Genomic DNA, 27,983 nt, shown 5'->3' on the forward strand with positions numbered 1-27,983 from the left:
CAAATGCCCACATGTGTGGGGAAAAAAATATTGTGAAAAAGATAGAAAAAAGGTATGATGGACCTATGAATAACTAAAAGGATTAATTCAACAGAATATTTACTTTAATTGTTTATTGTTATGAACAACCATGAGATGGGAAGGCACATACACATTAGCAGCTTATTCTGCCCATCAGATTTCAAATCTGAGATTTCTAATCAAGAGCTTAATACACTTCTGCAAAATGTGTACTGCTAATTAAATATGTTTACACTGTTATATGATGTATAAATTTTTATGATTTACATAAAGCTACCAGGCAACAAAACTCTGGTAGGTGACTGGTTGATAATGCACGCTGAACTAGTAAGGCATGTGAGGATCAAACACTCTAGACAGAGGTATGTTAATGGAATCTGAAAATTCATCGCATATCTGTCTGCATTATTATGAATGCTGCATTTACGATATCAGCTTAATAAATTATGGTAGGAGAGACACAAGATTTAGCATATTTGCACATACTATATACATGTGTTTCTGTAAGTGACAAGATTGCTTTATTCTAAGAAAAATATAAATTCAAACGATGACAAAAATTAATGTTTGTCTATGTGACATTACTTTCACATTATCACCAAAAAACTCTATTACTACTATTAGACATGTAGCACAATTTTACGTAACTTTTGAGTGAATAAAGCATCTAGTATGTAAGACATGTGGCTTTCAAAACTTTAATACACTACCTTAATACTGATGTTGCCTGTCTTGGTAAAGTGACATGCAGAAGACATCTGACTTTCGAAACCATATCACAGCATTTTAACACTGATATTGCCTCTGTTGGTAAAGTGATACATGTCTCCCAGTTTAAAGAAGATACTCAAAAATTGGTTTTATCATAAAAAGGACTTGACAGCAGCATCAACCAAAGCTATACAGGCCCTACAACAGCCAAGAAAAGCAGCACTGAATCTAAGATTATCATTCTGTGTTATCAAAACTCATTGCCATATATAGGAAAAGATTAAGTAATCTAAGCAAATTTTCTTTAGCATGAACATGAACAAGAGCAGTTGACTTTATTCTCATTTCTTGGCTAAGTATACAGTAGTTTTCTCAAAGTGTGGAATATGTATACTCAAAATATCAACTGCTTTCACCTAATTGATTTCAATCATATCAATCTTACTACTTTAAAATTACACTAATTTTTATTGCTGTTTGCTTTTCTGGCCATGTCTTCTACTGTACATTGTACAATTATTTTGCGTAATGTCAAAAATCGTCACTATCATCATCATAACTAAATTCATCACTCAACTCGTCATCAGAATCAAATTCATCATCACTGTCAAAATCATCTGGGTAACAAACAATTGTACGAGGTCTGATCTTTTTTTCCTTTAAAAGCCTGGCTTCCTTCAACAAAACTTTTCTTGAAACATCCCCTTCTCCAGCCTTGAATTCTGCAACTAGAGGTATTACATGGTCAATGGCTTCTTTAACATTGTTCACACTGGGAGCTGAAACAAATTATGTAAAAGGTTGTGAGATGGGAGTCAATTAGCCTTAAGAATGACATGCAGAACTGATGAATCTTAATTTTTTGTCTTGTTCAGAATAAGGACTTTCATGAAAATACACAAAACTCTTTTCCAGCAATAGTTTTCCTCGAATGCCATGTTACAGGAAAGATGGGTTTCATGATTCCTAAATAAGCAAAACTGTTTTTCACAAATAATTTGATCTACAGATAGTTTTAGTTTTTCCTGTCAGCGTTCCCTGCATATAGAGCAAGAGCCATCTATGAATAATTTTATAACCACCTTTGTATTAGTTTTTTCTACCTTTGTCCTGGTTAAAAACTGGGCATCTAATGCCTTGGTTCTTTCCGCTATACAACCTATGTTTTGGTTCTAGTTTTACATTTAATGTACCTCTTTGCTCAACTTTTGGTGAAATTTATTGTGTACTGAAAAGTACAGAACAGCTTCAGAAACACTCAAATTGTTTAGAAAAAAGAACAATGTTTGTAATCATTAATTACACAGTTTGTCTCTATGATGCTCTATTATAGTCATCTCCAGTAGCCATTGCAAATATTGATCATAATAAAAATAATTCAGACTAAAGTGAAGATGACAACGAATATTGTCCATGTGACAGGGCATAAAAAACAAAAACAGTTCAACATAGCTTTCTTTTCTAATGACATCAAATTACATCTATAATGAGTTGATAACAAACAGAGATTAAGTCTGATTTTCTTTAAAACTGATCATTATCATAATCTGCTTTTGGATTTTCACTTATTATTCTACATAAGATGTTATTATCACTGTCAACCCATGGAAGCCAGATTTTACAGAGTGAAAGTCAAAGGCTTCAAGTAAACTTGTAGTGACAGCCAGCACAGTACTCCAAAACACAGAAAGCCCAACAACTGGAACTCCTTTACATCTAGACCATTTTGCTTCACATTCAAATGTGTCACTGTTGGGGTTGTAAAACTGAAAGTGTTATCTAATGTATGCAAAAAAACTTAGAGCATGTTGGCGAAAAACAGCACTGTCATTTTGAAGCAACTGCAAGACACTTGTAAATTCATGTTCAGCCAAATTTTGGGAGGGGGGACACTTCTAAGTCCCTCACCTGTATGACAATTATCTGCTCACATGTATCTAAAGCTATAAACTATGTGTACAAAACAAAGCATGTGATGGGAACAATACCATTTCTGTGCTCTCTATTTCACTGGCTGAATATAATTTGTACTCATTTGATAAATACTAATAAACGGTCCTTTGCTTATGCTTATATGAAAGGGCATCAGAAGTTAAATATATCAAGCGGCATCTATGCACTTAATAGTTAAGCAAAGGCAGGGATCTATCAACTAATACAAGCTTCCAAGACATGTATTTTTCACTATAATGGATAGAGATAATTACATTGTATTGTATATTCCTTAATAAATGCATTTTCACCATAAAGGAATCATGATAATTACACTGTACCATATAATCCAAAATAAATATATTTTTCACCATAAAGAAATGGAGATAATTACATTGTACCATTTATACCCTAATAAATATATTTTTCACTATAAAGGAATGGAGATAATTACATTGTACCATACATTCCCTAATTAACAACCCCCCCTCCACTGACATTACATTTTCCAAATGGAAGTATTGATGAGAGCACAATAATGAAAGCTGAAGTTGTTCTTTTGGTGTACTCTTATAATGACCACATGTAAATTTGGGGGTCTTTCTCCTACTGAATTCAGTCAATGTAAGCATCAGAAGAGTCAAAATGATCAATCGATCAACAAATTTTCCCCTCAGCAACTGGATCAAGTAGGACTGGTCTTTTAACTTGCTACCCAACTACTACTTCATCTTTAACATTACACAGATGTACTCTTATAATGACCACACATATTGTGGTTCAAGTCCTACTTGGTCAACAGGACACAAAATTGTATCTGCAAATGGAATACACTCCAGCCCAGTTGATCTATGTTGTGGTGTTCCACAAGGGTCTGTTCTTGGACCTGTTCTCTTCATTATGTACAAACTGTCGCTCTCAAGTGTCATAGATCATCATCCAGTGTCTCACCAACTGTACGCTGATGACACCCAAATATACAAATCTAGCCACTCAACTGAAGTTGATGCTATCATCCAAGGTGTAGAGAGGTGCATTTCTGATGTGAAATCATGGATGACATGTAACAAGCTGCAGACGAATGATGATAAAACTGAGGCCATTCAGCAACACCAACATTAAATTCACACAATCAGTACAAAACCTAGGTGTTACTCTGGACAGTACTCTCACAATGCACCAACATGTCATGAACATATGCAAGGCTGCATATTTTGAGCTGAGACGCATCAGCTCAATTCGCAAATATCTTTCAGCTGATGCCACTAAAACACTTGTGTTTTCATTAGTACTTTCAAGACTGGACTATTGTAACCAATTCTGTCTGGTTCATCTCAATATCTGCTCCAGAAACTTCAAAAAGTTAAAAACACAGCTGCTCGGATCATACTTACAGTACCACGATCAGAGCACACCTCCCTGCTGCTCTGTACCCTACATTGGCTATCCATTCGATCCAGAATAAAAAACAAAATTTGTTCTCTGTGCTACGTTTCACTGTCGGACTCTAGTCCAATATACCTATTCGACCTCACCCATGTGTACACACCAGCAAGATACTTGTGCTCCTCTTCTGATAATCGTATACTCATGATTCCCACTATGAAAATAAAGTCATATGGACAGCGTTCTTTTGCATACCTGGGCCCAGCAACACGGAATGAATTGCCCACTGAACTGAGACACAAAGACACAGTGATCACATTCAAGAGGGCTCTCAAAACTCACTTATTTTGACTGCAAGAACAAACTTAAAGACCTAATAATGTTTCCTACCTTAAATATTCTCAGCATGTTTTTTTTAATGTTTTCTGATTTCAAGGTGTTTGTTTTTGTAATCATATCATTATATTTTTTTATCTTATAGGTGTTGTCTAATGTTGTAAGCACTTAGAGCTTCTAAAGATTAGGCGCTATACAAAGTCCTCATTATTATTATTATTATTATAATATCTGGGGGTCATTCTGCCACTGAATTCAGTCTTTGTAAACATCAGCACATTTAAATAATCAATCTATCAATACATTTTCCCACTCTGGAACTGGTTGAAGTAGGACTGTTAAGTCTTAGTACTTGCTGTCCAGCTATTGCATTATGTTTAACATGACGTGTGGGCCTGTGACATATACATTGTAATAATGTTATCAACTGAGACTGCTGCAGTATTTTGTTGTAATCATGGATCTGAAGGAGACGGGTATTGAAAGCACAGGTCTTACACTGTATCATTTAAACTTACTGTTCTTAAAAAAAGTGGGGGGGGGGTAATTAGGGAATATACAGTATTTTAATCCATTATGTTCAATGATTTGTAAGCTGCCTATTCTATTGACATCTGGAGTGAGTCTTTTCTGTACATGTAAAACACTAACTCATGTGGAGATTTTGCAATATTCTGAAAACAAATTTATTCCAAGTTTTCTGAATACCCTTCCCAACATATCATGTTATATATATAGAACATCAACCTGAAGGCAAAGCTAAGACAAGCAAGCAGCCAAATATCTCATGCTCACAGACATCCACAATTATTAAGAATTCCGCTTGTGAATATGCTGAAATTATTAAAGTCATGTAAGTTATAATTCCTCTCTACAGCATAATGCGAATGGGGGTTTGTCAAATTATTCCGAGAAATCATTTACATCAACTCTACTGATCCGATGTGTCAAAGGAAAATAATGAGATGAATTAGATAATGATTGACACCAGGACATGAAGGAAAACATTCCTTTAAGAGAAAAAGAAAGAAAACTTGAGTAAACAAAGCAAGACATAATACTGCTGGAAAACACTGTCAAGTGTAAACTATTTGGATTCTGAGTACTGGTTTACATCACCACCTGAAGAATATACAGCATTTAATAAAATCAGATCAAATTAACAAAAATTTAACGGACATGGTCACCTTTTATTTCTGTGGTATACTATTTTCAGTGGTAAATATACCTAGAAAATTAGTAAATTTAAAGCATCCATATTCCTTTTTTTATATTTTAAATACAATAATTTCAACAGTGTCAGCATAGTATCAGGTTTTTATTTTAGGCAAGTGACTTTTAAAGCCAACAGCCTTGGGCCCTTGTCTGAAAATGTTTGCAAAATAAATTTGAGGACATAATTATTACTTTCTTACCTGTCACAGTAATACTTCCTGTGGAAAATATCTTGAGAGTGGCTTTAGGTGATTTCAGTTTATAAGTTACACCTGGATGTAATTCAGGTTCATAACTGAAAAAAAAGGTGAAAAGAAATTTAAATTTATTAATCTTCAGCAATGTAGCAGGGCTCTCATGCTTTTTTCCCCAATCACTACAGTAATGTGGCAGATTTACATTCTGAAACTAATTGGTGTATATCAAATTTATTTTCATACTTTAGCACACAAAGGCTATTTAACAGATACAAAAATGGATTTAGGATGGGTTCTTTTATCTCATCAGAGGAACATTTTGTTTGTTGGGTCTTAAAATTCATGGTTTGTAGTAGCAGGGACAATTATTGACAGTAAATATGCCACAAAAAAATGAATTCATAGAACCTCGGTGGACATGTCATCATATATCATTGTTGTGATACTCTAAGTAAATCCATTTCCAATTCACTGCAATACAGAGAACTAATACAGAGTAGATGTGCCCTCTGATTTGGTACATTTCATTGTACATTTCAACTGATGCATGTTTATAAATAGCAACAGTAGATAGGCAATGGTCAATGGAATTTCTACGAGCTGTAATTTTGCCAGTGACACTTGGATGTGTTTGTAAAATAGTACAAACATAGTAATATTACAACATTATTGTAAAAATTAGTGGCAGTATTGTAGCACAACTTTAGACAATCACAATAAAATTACAAAATCACATTATAATGTAAAATCTCTATTCAAGGAGAAATTTTGAAATATTCAGTGAAACAATGGCAAGATCTGAATTAGAGAGCAAAACGAGAATACAATCCCACACTGTAAAACCTCAGGAATATCCTGGAAAATGATCAAGGAAACAAAACAATACACCAAAATGCTGCCATCTGCGAACAAGTCACTGCTGATATTTGATGCCTAACATACTGATGCATATTTTATATATGGCAATGTCCATTTAATTTTTAAAAATTGTGAAGACAAAATAAAATAAAACTGTCCATTATATGGCTATCTTTCTTTTTATGGGATAATCTTTGTCCTGTTCAGTACCTCCTTAATGCAAAAGAATATCAGGTCTGATGGTGCTAAGATGTCCCTTGATAACTTAAGATTTCCTTTTACATCTGCCCTGTGCTGTTGTCTGGATGCCTCTTGATTCAGTCTTTTGCCTTTGTCTCAAAACTGATAAGTTTCACTTTATGTATTTTTTTTCTGGCTCCTTACAAGTCTCCCACAAAGTTTACAGTTGGGTCATCAGTTAGTCCTCCTGTCCTGTGGTTTGTTGGTGTAGGGAGAACATCTTACACTGAGTGTAAGAGCGGGCTGATTTTCTGGGCATCAACACATCCTAATGTTGAAATGATTTACTGAACCATGCAGCTTTCCAACATTATCAATCCCATGTAGCTCTTTTCAGACATCCCAGACCCATTCTTCCAGTTGCTACTATGCATACCATGTCACTGTGTCTCAGTCTGAATTCTCAAATCTTCAACTGTCTTTGCTGCCACCCACTTTGTACCTGTCCATGCCTCAACTGCTGCTTTTATCACCTTCTCATCTGCACTGCCCTTCAACATCAGCACCTGGCTGGCCTTACTCACCTGTCAGAGACGATAACTGATGGTGGTAACTTAAGCTTGCTGCCAATACTGTACAAGCCAATACAACTGAAGCCCCTTGACACTCCCATCCATCATTGCCAATATGTTTTCAACATTCTCTCAACCTCTTCTACAGCCATCAATTGGGATTTATTATTGCAGAAGAGGCCAAAGGTAGAATATCAATATCTACTCCAGAAACTTCAAAACACAGCTGCTCGGATCATACTTAAGAGTACCACGATCAGAGCACACCTCCCCACTGCTCTGTACCCTACACGCTGGCTATCCATTTGATCCAGAATCAAACACAAAATATTGTTCTCTGTGCTACGTTTCACTGACGGACTCTAGTCCAACATACCTATCTGACCTCACCCATGTGTACACACCAGCAAGATAATTATGCTCCTCTTTTGACAATTGTATACTCATTATTCTCACTATGAAAACAAAGTCATATGGACAGCGTTCTTTTGCATACCAGGGCCCAGCAACGTGGAATGAATTGCCCACTAACCTTAGACACAACGACACATTGATCCCATTCAAGAGTGCTCTTAAAACGCACTTATTTTGACTGCACGAACAAACTTAAAGACCTAATAATGTTTCCTACCTTAAATATTTTCAGCATGTTTATCATGCTTTCTACTTTCATTGTGTGTGTGTGTGTGGGGGGGGCCAAGTGGCCGAGTGGTCTAAAGCGCTCTTTGTTATGGATCACTGCCATCTCACCTCTGTCTGCGTGGGTTCGAGTCTAGGATTCGGCCAATGTGGGTATGTGAGAAACCTTGCCAGTAGCTTCTCATGGGTCGATGGTTCTTCCCGGGGTTTTCCAGGGTTCTTCATCCACCAATAATACTGGCTGCCATGCATAGCCTATTGTGTGCTGAAAAATGGCATTAAATCCCACAACAACAACATCATGGTGTTTGTTTTTTGTAATCATATCATTATATATGTTTTTATGTTATAGGTGTTGTCAAATGTTGTAAAGCGCTTAGAGCTTCTAAAGATCAGGCACTATACAAAGTCCTCATTATTATTATTATTATCCTGGTAATATGTGCTTTGTTCTTCCCAGGTAGCCCACTCTTGTCTATGGATTCCCTCCAGTTGGTTCATGTCTGCCACACTCTCATGGTCATTCATGGAGTCCTTAAACCTCTTCTCAAGGCTCTTAACTGGTTGCTCACTTAGTGTTGGTACCACTTCCACTCCAATTTTGAACCTGCATCTATCCTGCACCATCCTTTTCTTCAGGATCAGGCTTCTGGACTTGGATGACTTGAACTTGAACCTAATTCAGTTAACAGGTCTCCAAGATCTTCTGAAATCCATCTACCTTCCAGTACTGACTTTGATATAACTGTCATATCATCCATGAAGGTCACTGTAGAAGGCTGCTAAACTCCATAAGATAAATTTGGTCACTGGGTCATCTTCTCTGCTGACTTCATAAGGAGATTCATTTAAGCTGAAAATAGTACCACCAAAATGGTACATGCAGTTATGATGCCAATTTCTAATTTCTCCAGGCTGTTGTGTTGTCTGAACACAGTGATGTTTTCAAGGTAGTGTTCTAGAATGTCCCTAAAAGTTCTCTGGTATATATTTCTCTTAGGCCAAAACAAAACTGTGTATTTCCAGTGAGTCAAATGTCTCCGATTCTCATTATTGACCCTAGCATTACCCCCCCCCATGGATAAAAAAAAAAAATCACAATAAATATTCATGATGTTTACAAAAAATCAACCTGCCTACCCGGATTTTAAAACAAGTGCATTAGGAAACATTTTTGTTGTTGAAGTCTATGGTTTTCTTTTCTACAGTAGCCCCATCCTCCCTTGAACAGCCTACCACCACCACCAGCAGCCACCCACTTTATCCCAGGGCCCCAACAAGATTGTTTGCAAAAGTTCCCCTCTTGGACATCCACCCATTTAACATCACCAGCGGCTGGCATTCTAGAGCAAAAACTATACAATTTACCCCTAGAGTGGGTACATAATGGTTGTTTATAAGTAGAAATCTCACTAACAAATATGATTTCTCAATGCAACACAATGATATTTGTCCCAACATGCTGATAACATAACTCCATCTGATTATCCTTACTGCTGTGTGTTCCTTAGATATTAGGTTTTGTCCCTTGGATAACTAGTCTATTATTACCACCAATAGTTGTCAACATGATAAAAACAAACTGCTGAGAAGCACAGCACTGTTCAGTTCAAGTCAGAATGTGATATGGTCACCAGATAGTAAAATGATATGTTAACCATTGTTGCTTCCTCCTTAGATTACAAAATGTACTTAACCTGTACCAGACTAGGAAAGAAAAAAGTTGATCACATGACCAGCTCACTATCTTTGTAAACACTGAACACCTTATAACTTGCCAATGAAGAAGTACGTTGTAACAGAAACTACAAAATATTGTCAGACATTCCCAGTTTTGAACACAATTCAACTAAAGAAAAAAAGGGGAGAATACTTTAATAACTTTTGAGAAATTTAATGTTAAAGATTAAATTAATTATCATCAATATAAAAAAGTTCAACTGCAGTGAGTGGGAAAACAGAATCGACAAGCATACAGGGATGGTTACAGCCAGATGTTTCTGCCCATATTTTAAGGATGAGGTAGTTTTGCACCATGACAGATGATTATTTGTATTGTTTAAAATAATCAACATGGATATTGGTTTTATCACACTGAATCCCTCTCCTGATAATATTCCTGTGTTTTTTTTAAATAAATAAAAATAAATATATACAAATTAGTTATGCCTTTCATACTTTTTGTAGTTATTATTCACATATGTGTGAACCCCCTCTACAAAGGCTACCCATCTTATAAGGCCACTTTCCTGCTGCAGAAGGGGACCCCTGTACCTAACAAAACTTAGCAGATAGCTACCACCAACTCTCATACATTTAAATACCTTGCATTTTCTCTATATTTTCCTGAGAATTCTACAATTTTGACAGTGAATGGAAGCGAACAGGTTCCAAGCACATTTACTATGCGGAAATTGCTGAATCTGACGTTGAATCCGAACTTTTGCAAAATACGAGCAAATTTCCTGGCAGCCACTTTGGCATCAATCTCACTGAAATAAAAACACAGCAAGACTTACATACAAGTATCAGACTGTAAAAAGTTGCAAAAAAATATATAATCATATACAAAAAGAATATTTTCCACTAGCAAATATACAACATATTTGGATATCAATTAGTAATCTCTCACAGTCTTTTCAGAATTAAAGGGGATGTGTCAATTTTATTATTTACTACATCTCACTTTTCACAATCATATGCATGTGTTGAAACTCATTGGGGTTTGGTATTTTCCTTATGCCTGTGTAAGCAATATATTCTTGAAACTGATGGTAGAACAATAAATAAGAAATTGCCTAGATTACTTATATACAAAAGGAATTAATCTGCTATAGCAATCTTTTCACATAAAGATATAAACTAGTAAAATATAGTTTTTGGGGTAAAACTATAAATTTAACTGTGTAATACTTACCTGCTGTTATTACTTTTCAAACTCCTTTTCCAGCACTAGTAGCCAGTCCAAGGTAAATATTCCCTCCAAATAGTAATTAGAGGTATAGAACAAAAATAGCCGATTCCCAGTCTAATGCCTACTCACTTCTGTTCATTCAAAATACATGCAGGGCTTTCCTTATCAACCAGAAGCCAGGCGATTTACCTGGTTGTTTTTACTTTACACTCAGCTACTTTAAAAAAAAACTGTATCCCAGTTGGGGGAGGTTCCCCAAATCCCACACCAACTCTGACAACTCACCCTCCAACTTGAAATCTAATGGAATTCCCTGACATGTATCATCCTTCATTTACTTTTACCAAGACTAAAGGAGTACAGTGGGGGATGAGAAATGTAATAATAGCCAGAGAGTATTACATAATTAACAGGGCCTGAAAACTGGTGGTCTGAGGTCTGTGACCTGCAGTTTTCTCAGTCAAACCAAAGTGCAAAATGTCAACAAATATATAATGGCAAATTATGTATAAGTAATGTTACTCAAAGCCTAGTAACATTTTTGCTTAGTACAAGATAGTCAGACTGGAACAATAATGTATAGAAAAGTGTGCGAATCAGTGCTATCTTACCTCTAAATTGGAGTACCCTTCCACATAAGTATCAGAGCCCCAAGAGAAAACAATGAATGCAAACTACTACAATATTGTTTAATGATGAAATTAAAACTATAATTTCCTAAAATTGCTTCATAATGATCTGGAAGATAGGTTAACATTCATTGTTATTTCAGGTATATGTAACTTATACATCAGATTTAATACAAAATAAATAGTTCTCAGACATCAGCACTGCTTTAAATGCTGTTGTTGTTGTTGTTGTTGTTGTGGGGTTTAACGCCATTTTTCAGCACACAATAGGCCATATATGGCGGCCAGTATTAATGGTGGAGGAAGAAACCGGGAAAACCCCGGAAAGAACCACCGACCCACGAGAAGCTACTGGCATGCTTTCTCACATATCTACATTGGCTGAATCTGAGACTCGAACCGGCGCAGACAGAGGTGAGATGGCAGTGATCCGTAACGGCGAACGCTTTAGACCACTCGGCCACTCGGGGCCCCTGCTTTAAATGCATTATTATAGTTGCTGTTTGAAAAAATTTGGGTTTATTTCAATTTTCAAAGACTTTTAAAGACCTCAGAGTAATCTGCTTGATTTTCCCAAACTATCAAGGTCTTGAAAATGCTACCTCATTTTTCCCAAAACTGTCAAAGACCTTCAAAGACCATAAGAACCCTGGACATTCTGACAACTTGCTAGGGAAACACATGCAGTCCCAATGTATAAATACCCTCACTTTGGTCAGTTATCAAACGGAGGTAGAATGAGAAGGTTGTAAGAGAAAACCACCGGGTGGTTTTCATATCATCCAGAAAGTAATGATTACCGTATATACTCGCATATAAGCCAAATAAGTTAGGAAAAAATAAAGGCCTGGAAGAAGTGGGGGGTCGGCTTATTCGTGGGCCAATGTGCAACTTGACAGTTTTTAGGTCTTTTTGTTGACTACTGTAATGGCTGTAAATCTTGGGACATGAACAATAATTTTTTCAGTGTCCTAAGACATAGGCATGTAAAAAAAACAAGCAACTTTCAGTGACCCTACATTTATTATAATGTTATAAAGTACTATGATTGATTTTGTTATTATTTTGCATGTGCATATTTTCTGATTTCTCCAACACGAAGTTAAATAAAGGTAAATACAGGCTTCATAATTCGTGGGCCGGTTGAGTTTACCAGGGAGATCATGCTGAACTATATTGTACAGTACTTACACAGTGCAAAGCGTGCACAGCGTCACTTAAATCCTTACTTATTCCCAAAAATAGATGCAGATTTTGATCTATTCATTGTTTCGACCAAATTGCATTCTTCCAGATAACATTTCAGCAAGTTCTTAATAGCTGTTTCATTTACGTTGAATCACGTGCTCATGAATTACTCATTCTCAATGAAATAAGTGATCCTATAAATTGAGGTAATATTTTTAAAAAGGTACGCACATTTATTTGTTCAAGGCACATAACCATCATAAATTTACATGTTCACGAAGAATGGTAATAATAAAGGCTAAAATTCTCATAGAGATCAACTAAGATCAACATCAATCAATTTTCGTTACGTGTTTTAGCTGAACAAACGTAACTTTCCATACAATGGAAAGCTTGATGTTTCAGCGTCTCCTATGCTGATAGTCGGCAAATTTGTCTTTCGTTTTGCGATAGCAGTACATGCCAGTTAATCATTAAAACCCTGAAAATGGCTTCTGATAAGAGGGAATTTTGACCGGTAACTAAACCAGTTTCACATTGGTATATATGGTATAAAAATGCCAGGTGTTCACTCGTGCAAGTTTCTTACGTGGGAATGGAGCTATAGCATATGGAGTTACAGCATTCATGGTGATCATTCTTGGGATTGAAATTAATTGTGGATGATTTTTTTGTTGTGGTTTATTTTTTGCATTTTTGTATTATTGTAAAGGTTATAAAATCAAATCATTAATTTCTGTGAACAATGTTTAAACTGAACTATCTATTTAGTGAAGAAGTGAATTCTTTATATTAAAATAATTATTTTGTCACAACAATAATTCACAGGTGATACAACAGAACATGTAGGACTTTTCTTGTTTAGAAGAAATGAAAATCAAAGACATAATGTAGTAATCAGGAGTTCTCTGCAAAAATCGGAAGATATTATGAAATCAGCAGGTAGGCGTGGAGCAACCCCAAAAATCTTTTTTTTCCCTCCCGGTGTGAAAGCTGACTGGTATGGTGTAAGGTCGTTTACATCAAAGCAAACTACAACTCAGCTTTAACGGTATTAGCATAATTTTCGAAGCATTATTTCCAAAACTTTATTGTTGTATTTTGGAGATATCATAAAAGTTGAGCACAATGGTGCCTATGATTTGACTCCAAGGGATGTATTTAATTCAGCACCTTATCAAACCTACAATGTACATGTGGTGGCGCCATTATGTAAATACATTCAGGAGCCTAACTGCGAGTGTTGAATCGAACCGTATTGTTTGTTCATTGTGTTGTCATACTAGGATTACATTTTAATGAGTTACGGTATTTACAATTTCAAAACAAAGTAAAAACGTAATTACCGTTGCACTGATATAAAATGTCCAACGCAATGATTCATAAACAAAATAATCAAGTCAAACTGTTGTTGTTGTTGTTGGGTTTAACACCATTTTTCAGCACAGGATAGGCTATGTATGGCGGCTAGTATTAATGGTGGAGGAAGAGCCCGGGTTTTCCCGGGGAAGAACCACTGACCCACAAATCAAGTCAAATGGGAGAGGCAGTGTTACAAGAACTCACAATTGCTAAATTCATGTCATCGTTAGATCAATTACACACAAATCTAAATTAGGCAGAAACAATAAGAAAACAGAAAATTAAATAAATTACTTTTCAAACAAGTTTATACCATTTCTTTTTAATAATCATGCACGCCAACCTCGAGATAAGTATACATGTAATTTTTTTCAAATACATGCTTGCCTTAATAAATGCATTTAGAACTTACCTTGTACATCTTGAGATGCTTTTAAGTCGGCTTATATGCAGGTCATGCACTTTTTAGTGTTTATACCTGTTCAGTCTGGGGGGTGGCTTATATGTGAACTGGCTTATACGCTAGTATATACAGTAATAAAGACCTTTGATGCAGCAACATCTCTAACCACATGTGATCTGATTCTCACGAAAGAAAGATCTTTTTCAGTAAGAGAGTGATAGGCTCTTTCAACAGTCAAACTAATCCACCTTGATATGGTGGTTGTTAAGGTGTCAGAAGTACCTCTGAAAGAGATGAAGAGATGTTCCCAACCATTTCTTTACTCAGATGATTTTAGATGAACTTAACTGGGCTTAGAAGCTTATCTTGATCATCCCTAGCACAAAGGTACATGCTATGGATTAGAATAGGTTTGTTTCTCCATCTTGTAGTAGAGTGGGGAAGACACGGTGATGGCAGTGAATCTTTGTCAAATCTGGGAAAATCCATATGACATGTACAATATGCAGAAAAAGGTGAAGGAAACATACTTGCCAAAAAAAGGCCTTATTATTAAATGGATTGCCGATCTTATCTGCTATGTGACTGATTTTTTTCACAATCATAAAATTCTTAAGAACGGATATGTCATTCGGGCTGTCATCAAATGAAGCATTGATCTTGTATGCTGCGCTTGCATCTGGCAGTGGGGAACATGCCACTGATGGTAGAATTCAAAATATTTTTCTACAGCTGCCTGAAGACTTAAGTTTCCCCAATTTTTCTGAAACCAGGAAGATCTATGAATAAAATGCTGAGTTTGAGTCTTTAACCCCCTCTTCCCATAAGGATTCCATATTGGTCTGATCAGAAAAAAAATTGGGGTTGTAAACTGAGGTGGAGGATCCCAGACGCAAACCAGAAACTCCCTCTTATTTTGGGTGGTCATAAGAATTATTTAGTATGTCCAACAAGGCATCTAAAAAGCAATTCAGTCTAACTTGGATGTAATCAAGAGTAAGTCTTGGCAGAAGAGGAGTGACTCAGCCGAGACAACAACCTTGTCACATAGCCTGCCTGAAACCAAGGCCAATGACCATTACCACTGATTTCTAAAATCCAGTGGAGCTACCCTCAATAGTTCTCTTCTGTGATCAGCAAGATCACAGAAGAATCAATGGTGGCATCCATGCATAGGTTGAGTAGTTCAGCTAACATCACCATCAACAGTGAGAACAAATTAACTGCTATGTTTGCTAAGGTCTTCATAAGTCTATAGTAGTCAGCTAGAAACAAAGACACCTGCCTTTATTATGATAACGGTAGGCATGCAAAGCTATGGTAACTAAGGTGTTAACCTTAAGTTCCATAGTTTTTATTGTCTTGACTGGGATGTGAGATCAGGGCCATAGTGGTCATCCCTAATGAAATGTTCCCAAAGTATTAAGTGTCCAATCAGGCAAGTGAACCCTGTAACTACCAGATGAAATCAGTACCCATAGGGCTGGACATCCCCTTGAATGTATTGGCTGCCTCTAGACAATGGGCTATACCCCTTACCATGATCATGTTCAAAGAAACAGAGGATCAACTTTTTTCTGTGCCCCAAAATCATCTCTATATCATATCCTCATGTCCGAAGACCCAGAAGGAAAAAGGTGGTAAACCTCATTTACTGTCTAGTTGAACGAACACTAAAGATGTCAACAGGTACCTGAGTACTCGGGTAATCCTTATAAAAATGTCTCCAGTTCAGTCTGAGAGAACGAATAATGATTACAGCTCAAGACTCGTGTTGTGATCAGATTCATGATCACAGGGGCACATATCATTGTTTACAAGTTACTTGTCATACATGTAATATATAATAATACAAAGAAGGACACTTTTCTCCTTTCCCACGTGACCTATTTAAGAATTAACGCTGATATTTCAAGCTAGATTTCACGATTTGCATAGTGTAATATATTTGGTACTGATGCTTAGCTCAGACATTCGATTATGTATGCCTGTCCAAGTAGCAAAAAAAGATATGTTTTACAATTAATTATTAATTATGGCATGTAATATATAGACTGCCCTTTTATGCTCAGATTATGCTTTTTTAGTATGCTTATACCTTTCTTGGGGTTTGCAATAAACAATAAAGCAGTTTAGGTTCACATTTAATACAATTTCCTTTTGATCAGGTACCCGTGTAACCAACTGTTAGGATCGGGTACCTGATAGAAGTTTCTTAAAATTTTGGCATATCTAATGACCACACATCTGCATCTCTCATTACATACCCAATGCAGAATGGAAATGAAGAAACTATATCGGGAGAAAGCACTGGCTCGACTGAAGTCACAATAAGTGATAGCTCATTATACTGTTTCGGGATTATCTGTTCCATTTTGTCTCTTCTGAGAGGTGTCTTGGTAATCCCACATCTGCCCTGTTTCCTTTGATAATGAATCTTATGAAACGGATGAGGAGAACATATGGCCTGTCGTCAGCATCACGACATATCCTAATAAATGGATCATATTCCTACTGTTTCAGCACCATTTAGTTATAGCATGATCTGGGGGGAAGGGAGCTATCATTTGTCTAGTAATGGTTAGCCAATCATATTCTGAATGTTGGGAAAGGGTGTGGGATTATGATATGTGTATATAGATAGATACAAGATACAGTCTGCAGTAGAAGAGAAAGCAGAAGAGCAGAGAGCAGAAAGAAAAACAGAAAGAGGGCAGAGAAAGAAAGCGAAAGAAAAAGGGACAGCAAAGATAAGATAGTTGGAAAAAAGAATCAGAAAGAGATATACAAGAAGGGAGTTAAGAGAAGGGATACCTAATAGACATAATGGAGTGATAGACATATATTCTGAGCGGACAAATATAGTAAAAAATAATGTAGATAAACATTAGTGTAGAATCTGGAGAGGTGAACAGAAAACAGTAAATTACAATATGACTTAGTGTTTTAATTAGTAGAACCCTGCCTGGCCCCTGCCTCAAAACCCAAAGTCAACAGAAAGACCCAACAGACAGGCAGACCACACCTAACGGGTCAGACATCTTGGATATTCTTCCTTAATGACACGATTTTCAAATTTGATATTTTGGTAGATATATTGGATATCAGATTGACACCATTTTCATTGAGAACCAAGTAGACATCATTAGAAGTCTTTTGGTAAAAATCCCATGTTAATATGACCATCTGCTCAGGGGAAGTAGTGACAGCAAGATTTGCAAGAAAATAGGTTTTTGTGTCCATCACATTGAATGGCACCATTTTCATTTATTACAAACTAGGTATTACAGGAAGTATATTGGTGAAAACCTCATGTTGGTGTAACCATCCATTTGGGAGAAGTAGAGATAACAATTTTTTCAAGATGGCCACAACAAATAGTTCAGGATTTTTGGAGTCTCTTGACTTCGTAAAAAAATAATTTGCATCTAGCCTGGAATACCATTTGATTTTTTTTATCAATACCCATGGAAAGAATGTAGTGTCTGCCTTTCTTTCAACATCCTTACATCCATCAGAGCTTACTGTCAATTTAGTTTTGTGCTTGGTTCAGTTTCTTGGGCATATTTCACGTTTCTGTGACTTCAGTCAAGTGTTGTGTTAAAGTCAGTTTCTCAGGCATTAAAGAGTACAGAACTTTATGTGTAGATGTCTCTTGGCAAGTACAATGCAACAATAGCAAAATATATTCAATGTCACCTACATTTCATATGCTTAAGTTTTGTTTAAGTCATTTTCCAAGGTATTACTGACCACAGTCATGCAACTTTGTTTCCAAGGTATTACTGACCACAGTCATGCAACTTTGTACATGTGTCTAGGTGAATAAAATATCACCATACAAATTAGGCCACTGTGACCAACTTTTTTACAACATGGTTGTTGATGAAGAATATTCCCTCAATGTGATCTAGTCAATAATGTATTAAAGTGCTAAAAGAACAAACAAAAAAACAAACAATGTGAAACGAAAAAATTCATAGTTCATTATATGCGAAATTAGTGATTTTAGTAGTACCATTTGTATGTACTAGAGGGAATGGCTGACTCTTGCTTTTACTGACCACCAAGCCTCAATAACCAATACCTTTAGTTAATATATGTGCTCTGAACTACCAGGAAGCTTACTGTGCAGTAAACATTATTTTCTTATTAGACTTACTATGACTGAGAATCTACCAGAATCTATATTATCAGGTTTCTTTATAATCCATGTCTAATGTTGGATCCAAAAAATTACTCAATAACAAAATTATTCTGAAAAACCTGTTTTTCTTTGAGCCACAATGATTTTGACTTGATTTGTCTGAAGCCAAAATCAAAAGGCATACATACTTGCAACAAACCTCGGTCAAAGTACTCTGGTCTAGAGCTAAAGTTATTATGCAAAATCATGTTCTTAATTCAGTCACAAAGCCCCAGCCTTTAGCCCCAAAATCAAACGGCATCTTTCTTGCCCAAATTGTATGCCACTGAACAAATGTTGGTGAAGTAGGATATGGTCAGGAACATAATTAAATTTGTGTACAGAAACCATTTTCCATTTTTCAGTCACCATGGCCTTTACCTTTGACTATCTGACATCAGATCAACAAGATTAATTCTGCCAAGTGCATGCCATCCACAAAGTTTGGTATAGGTCTTTGATGCAGAAGCAATGTTTTTGCATGGAAACCATTTTGTTTCTTTCAGTGACCTTGACCTTTGGACCAAAACTGATGAGCATCCTCCTTACCCAAGTGCAAGTTATCCGTAGTTTGGTCCAGATATAGAACTGTTGTTATTTTGCAGGAGCCTTTTTCTTCTCTCATTTATATTTGGCTTTTAAGACCCAAATCAATAGGCTTTTTCCTTAACTCTGGTGCAAGCAATCCACAAATTTGATAATTGCTGATGGTGAAAAACTTACGTTATTGTGCAAAAACAAAATCGGTCAGATGGACAAAAAGCCTATTAACATAATACACTCTGCATTATGGCAGGCATATAAAAAGGGTGCTGCAGGGCAATAATGCTTGACGTAGTTCTTTTTTTTAATGATAATGAGATGTTGTGTTCTTCATATGCATGAACAGCTGCAAATTATACTGATTGAGACACTTTCTGCATCTGTTTGCATACTGGGGAGGGCTGTCAGGGACCTGAGCTTACAGGCAATAAATACAGATGAAATTCTGAGTGGATGCATTGTTTCTATGTGTAATGCATCCCAGTGACACACTACATTTTCCCCATGACACTCCCAATCCTTCTCTTATGTGATGACTTCAAAGAAACATATGTTCTATACATTTTGTATTTAAGCACCTGCAATTATTCAGCAAATATATGATGCCCTTTATAATTTTAAGTGTTTCAATTCATGATGATACAGACCTACCAACCCTAACAAGACTGTATGCATAAAGCAATTTATATTTTTCCATAACCTTGACCAGTTTTCAGTAAGGTATAACAAGTTGTAATGTACTGCTATTGTAAAGTTAGAAATGTTTATTTCAAAACTGATGCAGCACCGATAAACATTATGTTCATACGAAAAGTTTGTAAAGTACACATTGACCTTATTTCCCACTAGTACAGCCGCACAAATTTCAGTTACAAACCTATGCAGCTCAATGGATTGTTGCTATCTCTCAATTTGACATAATGCTTTGAATTTTTTTAATTTCACATGACAGCACCAGCAATCGTACCTCCCGCCACGAGATGTAATCAAACTGGCACATGTCCAATAAACATAACTGTATCACTTCCTGCTTTTTCAAAAATAAATCTGATTATTCCTTTTTATTCTTCTACACTGAATATACTTTCCATTTTGTCTTCAACGCATATTGCTTGCTAGACACCATTTTTAAAAAGATCTATAATCAGCAGTTTAATCACGCAGACACTTCACATTAAAGGATATGTCCAATCTAGAGCAATTTCATATGAAACCTGAATCCAAATTAAACATGAATGAGCCAATTATCTGGATTTTACTGCAACACTCATTTCCATAGTTATCACTATTATTCTGCATTAACCGATCCTTTGCAAAAACTAGGATAAGGTGGGCATTTGGAATAAATTACAAAAATGATAGGTCCATTAAGCACAATTTTTTTATTTTTAAAAATCCAACTTTTACCCTTCTGTTTTAATGTGCAAGCAAAATAACCAATGGAAAATCTGTTGAAAGCCAATGTATTCAGAAATAACCCCCCAAATGTCTTTCCTACGCACATTTCAGGCAAAAACGACAAAAACCTTTGGGGCCGAATGAGTTAAAGTCCGTATCTTGTTGGTCATTTTCGTAAGACTCACATTATGTATGACTTACGGCAAAATTGTTAGGGTTGGCAGGTCTGACAACAATAACATGTATATAAATCATGAGAGTAATCAAAGATGTTTCCAATTCTGAGTTGGATACTCCTATCTAATCATTAATATTCACAAACAATAACAATAATAATAATTATAATAATAAGTGCTACTTTCAACACATTGAAAAGGCAAAAAAAGAGGAATGTGAAAGCATAGGAGAAGACAACAAGAACTCAAACCCAGAATGTATAATTTATGCTGAATTGTTCTCAAGTGTGGTGAAGGATGTGGATTTAAAATGGCGACAGAACTACAAACATGAAAACTTAGAAACCTGAGTGGGAGGAAGAGTTCTCATGATTTAAAAAGCGGAATCAGATGGTAAATCAAAATGAATTTGTGAGTGGTTAAGACTGTTTGAAAGCAAAATCTTTTCACTCAGAATGGAAATACTGGCTTGCAGATATTGGCCTTTAGCTGTCACGAATTTAACCCAGATCATTTCATTGCTGTCGAGAAACGCCATGCTATGCAAACAAGACAATCCCATATGCTGCTGAGAATACACTCGAAATTGGTGTGAAAAATGATGACAGCAAAGCAGTACAGTTCCATACAATGAAACAGTGAATGAAGCATCAAAATAACAGAGGTGTCATGTGCTGTACTTGAAGACTTCAATAAATTAGAATGCCACACATACATTTGTTAAGCTAAAGACCAGTAAAATGTAACAAAACTCACTGGAAAACTAGTTTGCAGATGGTACAGTATGATTTAAAGTTTTTGGGACAATTACTGAGAAATACTTTCTCTCTAATGCCATCTTATGATACTGAAAATTTAACGATCATGTACTTTTTTTCACTTTCCCTTCCATCCTTTTTAAAGTGAGGAACTTGTATAGTGAAGCCAAGGAGTGAAAAGTCCAGGACTCCTCATCCTTAAACTCTGTTTCGAGTCTTGCTTTTGATTAATCACATCAGTTAACTTTCAATTTAATAAGACTTCACTGTAATAAAGAGGTAACAAACCTTCTAGCTCCAGTGACTGTAATTTTTCCTGAGGACCAAATACTGGCTGTTGTTAATGGGTTTCTAATTTTCATATTCAGCATCTAAAACAGAAAGAAAATTTAATACTAAGACAATTTCATTACAGCTGTGGTCAATATTCCACTGAGCTGGATTCATTTAGAATTTGTCTTCCTCAATAGCAATCTGGAATGATATTTTTGATATACAAATTAAAACTGGTTTTGCTCAAGAGATGGAAAGCTTGTACACTACGTGATGTAAATAAAGACCAACTCAGTACTCTGATAAAAACAAAGCAAAAAACAAAACAAAAAAATGGGGTGTGACTTACTGAAACATTGGATACTATCCAGCTTGTAAATGAAAACACACGAGTTAATGGAATATTAAACACTTTAACAAATTAATACCAACCCACCAATCAAGACAACATCACAAATGCTGAAGTACTAAATATTTTCTGAGCGACTACTACCCTACTTTTCTCATAAGAAAGGTAAAATACAAGCTAGGCTCACAGGAACAATGTACACAAAACAATCGCTTATAGGTCATTCAAACCTTGAATAAAGGACAATTTCTTGATGATCTAAATCATGTCCCATGGATATAATCCAAATTTGATGATGTGATGAATTCTGAGGACAAGGCCTATGAATTCTGAGGACAAGGTCTAAATTATTTATGGATGTACCTTAGTCTCTAAACATGCATCTATGTAAAATAAGATGGGTAAAGCACAAGTCCAACCTAACTGCAGAGTCCAAACGAACTGAAAGATGCCCTGAAAAAACAAGACCACTTTAATACTGGAATTCATGTGCAATATAAAGTATGAAGAAATATAGTATTAAAAAGGATTAAAGAAGCAAAAACTACTTATTATCAATCAAGGCTTCATAATAATGAGTAACTCAAATTCTAATTGAAACTGAACTACTGGAGGAAAATTTAAAAATTCAATTGAATAAAATTCACTGGCTTCTGGTAAATGTAAATACTGATAATGCAAATGCATATAATTATTCTATATGAACATATCCCAAAAAATAAGAAACTAGAAACTAAAACATCTATCATAAACAGGACAAGATTTGCACAAGAAACATCCTTACAAAGGTATGGTTTTCTTTCTATTCCACCAATATTGATGAACTATGTTCTAATATGTCTCATTAAACTTAATATTGACAAACACAAAGGACTTGATGAGAATGATCCAGATTCTTGAATCAATATTGCTACCTTAGTTATTTCTGAGAGGACATCATTTATAATAAAATTTTGTGTTGCAACCTCCTTTGTTCCCAAAATATGGAAAACTGTTAAAGTACCGGTAATGCAAATTCACAACTCAGGCTTTATGGAAGATACCTACTAATACATTTTATTTTAAAGATCAAATTTATCCAAATTGACCCAACTGATGTCCACAACAATTTTATGTCATATTTAAAAACATATTAACTGTTATACCTTACCAAGCAGGCTTAAGACAGAATCGTTTTCAAATAAATGCACTTGTGTTCCTAACTGATTAATGGTTTCCAGCACTTGATCAAGGTATAATACTTGGATCTATTCATGCAAATTTCGGAAAAGATTTTAACATGGTCAGTCATTAAATCCTTATGACTAAACTGAAAATTTACCAATGTTATAACTGCACTGCACAACTGATTGATGTCCTTCATGGTTAAACAATAGTACAGTGAACAGCACATTCTACACACACACAGTATTTAATAGTGCTCTACGTACATACTGGCACTTGTTGAATTGACTAATGGGCCTCAATGACCTGAACCTTGGTAAAGGTAAGAAGTCTTGAACCAAACAGAAACCATTATTTTCTTAAAGAGGCTTGTCATGGCAATGATTGATGACCTTTAGATCCCTAAATATACAGGCATGTGTTCCACTAATCTGCTAAATCAGTAACTACAGGACTTCTTGTATATTATTTTAAAAGCTTCCAGTCTTAAATATTTTAAGCTCCACACTGAAACAAAAAACTGGAATAGGAAATCTTAATTGGTGTTTTAACACAAGACTCAATTTTTAAAAGGACGAAACTGAGGGTACACTAAATGTTACTGACTGGATACAACATATATTTTTAAATCTACATCTAATATGCAAGTAAATACAATGATCTATCAGCCTTCAATAAATTCAATCATAGTTCATTGGAGGAATTTATAGGCCACATGAAAGAAAATAAATATAAGGCCTAGTATAATTAAGAAATGCATGCATGTCATACAAAGTCATTGCAGTCAATGATTATTACAAGCATTGGTAAGATTTTAAATTTTAGCCTATTCCTAGCCAAATATTAAGCATTACTGCCATATGTACATGTTTCTTCTGCTAAGGAAAAAGATGCATCTTCGAAGAAAAGATGAAATTTTTTTTTTTTAAATTAAACCAATACCAAATAAGAACATATCAAGAATTTTACTCTTGCAACTTTTTGGGGGGAATAAATAAGAAATAGGAGTTCTATCTAATTAACAAGAAAACTACCAGTAATCTCATAACGTCCTCATTTAACTTTAATAATAATAATAGTTACGAAATGTAAATACCATTCTCAAAGCACATTATTTATAATATTGATTATTATTATTATTATTATTAAGAAGAACAATAAAACACATTTGTTATGAAATAAGGTGCCATTCTGAGAATAATATGTGTTTAAAAAGTGTCCTTTTTTGAGCTTAAAGTGCCACCTTGGAGGACAGGGTTCCTGCAGGATTAACAAATTCCATGATTTTTCCAGAGCCCTTTCACAAATCTCAAGGACCATAATATCCTGCATTGTCAAGTAAATTAATCATCATGTTTGAAACAAGTTTTTTTTTAATCAGTGCTTGGCACTTCATGAAATTAACTGTTATAATTTTTTTTAAATCCATTGTCAGAAATTCCATGACTCTGCCAAAACTTTAAGTTTGGAGAAATTCCATGACTTTTCAATGCCCTTGAAGTTTATATTTTAAATTCCAAAACTCTTCTAGGATTTCAGAATCTGGGGAACTCTGGGAGGATAATTACCATGCTTGTTTTTGATTCCTTGGGGAAACACAATTATGGCACATAATGAGAGAATACAACATACACAAATGAAATTCTGTCTGAATCAAAAACAAGTCCCATAAGGCTCAATTTTAGGTCCATTACTGTTTAGTAATAACATACTTCTTTCATTGGAAGACAATTTCATCAACAGATCTCAATGCAGAATGAGGCATTATGAGAAATCCAGGCATTAATTGAAAATTTCTCATCAGGCTTCCCTAAATAAACTTGACATGTATCACACAAACAATAGCATCATACATAATACACACAACCATAAAATATGAATGGTCTCAACATGACACAACAACAGAATAACAGATCATCAAAGCACTTGATGAACCATTTCTAAAATGAATGGATATAAACTTGCAAATATTCAGTCATGATAGAGTACTTGGTGTTTTTGCAAATATTAATCCATCACAGAAGTTTTCTGCTTCCCAGTAAGACCAGATATCAGATATCATCTTTCATAAAGGCAAAGGAAACTATTTTATAATAGTTACATACAACCCTATTCACAATACAGTGCCGTGTACTTCACAAGAAGAAAAATATGGTAAAGCTAACATGGTTTTTAAAAAAGCATTCAGGTTAATTCAGAAATCAGAGAAAACTTTGCTGATGAATTAAGTATTATCTATTAAAGACTTAATTACTACTAGACATATTTTTTTAAAAAGGAAAAGCTAAATTCCTTGACAAGATATCAATAAACTGCTCCTATTATCAGTCATTATTCCAGCACAGGTAGTCATGTAATACTCTCCACCTTATATCTGAGACTACACAACATTATAAAATTGCCAACCAAATAAGGAATTATTCCAAAGAAGTTCCCAATACATGTATTCCAGTATTTCACAATGGAACATACCAGTACAGATTAGAAATGCCATGATATAGTTAAAAATATACAAATGACAGTAATATTGTTCAAAACATATGACTCACTGTATAAACTGATACATGTAACCAATGATTAATGATGCATGTGCATTTGTGTCTAAAAGCAAAAGGAATACAAAATGTAACCAGAATTTTTTTAATTTTTTTGCTAAAACACTGGTTTTTTAATTATATAAGCTATTTAATACTATTTTTTAATAAAGGTCATTTTTCACAAAACATTGTCATATGTATACTCTACTAAATTACTCCTTCAGACAAGAAAAGGCATATCAATGGCAACAAAACTTAGAGGTTTAAAACACCAACTTTCAACAAGTATAATGAATGTTAGATTAATGAATTGTGTGGCAGATTACATTGTTTAAAATGAATCATAGCTAGGTTTCACTATGAAAAATAGGGATTGCAGATAATAAGGTCACAGTCTAACTTATCATATGATTAACAGTGGTAACAAATTATACTGTGGATTCAGACTTTACAAAAGGTTTTTTAAATTTTGTTTCCTAGAGACAATCTGTTGTGTAAATTTGTTAAACTACACTTTGATGGCACAACTGAATTGCCATTAAAGATATGTATGGAATTTTCATGCCTTTTAGGTCAAGGTGAATGTCTTTCTCTATCTTATTTGCAACACGTCTGAAAAGAATGAATTCTACCTTACTGGTAAAACTCGTTTACAAAAATGGATTCCACATTTTAAAACGGTACTGTGAAAATTACAGATATTATATTGCTACCCACCCTGCATGGTGTGAGACACATTTTGCAATTATTTCTTGCTAATTAGTATTAAAAAATGCTACTCATTTTTGTATCACTTATCACGACAAACAGCTTTGTGGAATTTTTCAAGCCCTTTGTAGATCATGCATTTCAACTTGAATTTTCACACTATATAATTTCTTTCTGATGCATTAAAATATAATGCTAACATGTTCAAGAGCAGGACTAAAAGACTAACAGGTGCAAGAAAGTAACAGTCTTTTCTCATTAATGTTAGTGTTGTATGAAATTCTTTACAAACAGGAAAATTTAACAAGGCGTGAAGTTCTGAAACTTTACACAAAAAATCTGGGTGACAATATTCTGACATTCAATCATTTTAATTTTTACAAAACTGGTCTCTTTATATATTCCAACTCCCAGTAATCTGACATTAACTATTATGTATCAAGATTATTTACCCCTGTTTCCCTTTTATATTCAACATTACATCCTTCCATTGCAATCTTTTTTAGATTCAAATGGCAGCGAACATTGAAACTGCTGACAACATTGTTGATGAAGATGTCTAATGATTCGCTGGCATCTGCTGGGTCTTCTTCCTGTGAGATTGTCCCCTCTCGAGTGTGTTCAGACTCGGCAACACTAGTACCGCTCACTTCACCAATAACCCCAACACTGAGTGGGACCACTACTGGTGCTAAAACAGTTTCACCTGACATTGTGTAGGATCTACTACTTGGTCCTTCTACTTGTAATGGCTGATATGCAGTCTTCTTTATGCATAAAATTCTCGAGTCGCCACAGCCTTGTAAAATTATTCAACCTATGCTCTGTTTAACTGCATGCCACTTACAAGCTTGTTTCATCTGTATAAACAATACTTTCAACTGACAACTACCTTTTGCGCCAGCAAAATTAACTATATTGTCAATCTGAGTTTATGCCGGTGGCATTGAAATAAAGATGCGGTAAAATCTAAATGCACGTCAATGAATCACGATCAAATTGAAATGAACATGCTAATGGTTTGATTGTATCACTACAACAGGCAAACAAGTAAACTGTCAATAAACTTCTGGTCACAATAATAACGAATTTATGAAAAATAAGTCGATGTCTATTCACGAATTCACTCAGCGTTTGCAACACAGATCTCTCAACTATTAAGCCATGATGTCTTCTGCACGTTTTGACCAATAGAATTGGTCAGGGGACACAACTCTTGCAATGCAATGGGTTTTCTCAAAAGAATTTTAACTTGCAAATTATGGATTTTTTTTTATTTATTGCAAGCTTCGCAAGTTCCGGTCTTTTTCAAAACCGATCAATTTGATTTGTGGCATTATGGGATTGC

At 35.1% G+C, this 27,983-nt stretch overlaps 1 protein-coding gene across 1 annotated transcript; it reads right to left on the minus strand.

Annotated features, from left to right (window-relative positions):
- Nucleotides 1-98: 98 nt before the first annotated feature.
- LOC149806818 (TATA box-binding protein-like 1) lies at nucleotides 99-27,828 on the minus strand. Its single transcript, XM_089958118.1, has 5 exons — nucleotides 27,088-27,828; nucleotides 21,893-21,975; nucleotides 10,372-10,539; nucleotides 5,802-5,896; nucleotides 99-1,511 (listed from the first exon to the last, which is right to left on the minus strand). The coding sequence occupies exons 1-5, from the start codon at nucleotides 27,346-27,348 to the stop codon at nucleotides 1,264-1,266; spliced, it is 855 nt and encodes a 284-aa protein (XP_089814244.1). The 5' UTR covers nucleotides 27,349-27,828; the 3' UTR covers nucleotides 99-1,263.
- Between the last annotated feature and the right edge of the window lie 155 nt (nucleotides 27,829-27,983).

Source organism: Sinohyriopsis cumingii, chromosome 1 (genome assembly GCF_028554795.1).
Source record: "Sinohyriopsis cumingii isolate HCF-2022 chromosome 1, ASM2855479v2, whole genome shotgun sequence".
NCBI classification, from domain to species: domain Eukaryota; kingdom Metazoa; phylum Mollusca; class Bivalvia; order Unionida; family Unionidae; genus Sinohyriopsis; species Sinohyriopsis cumingii.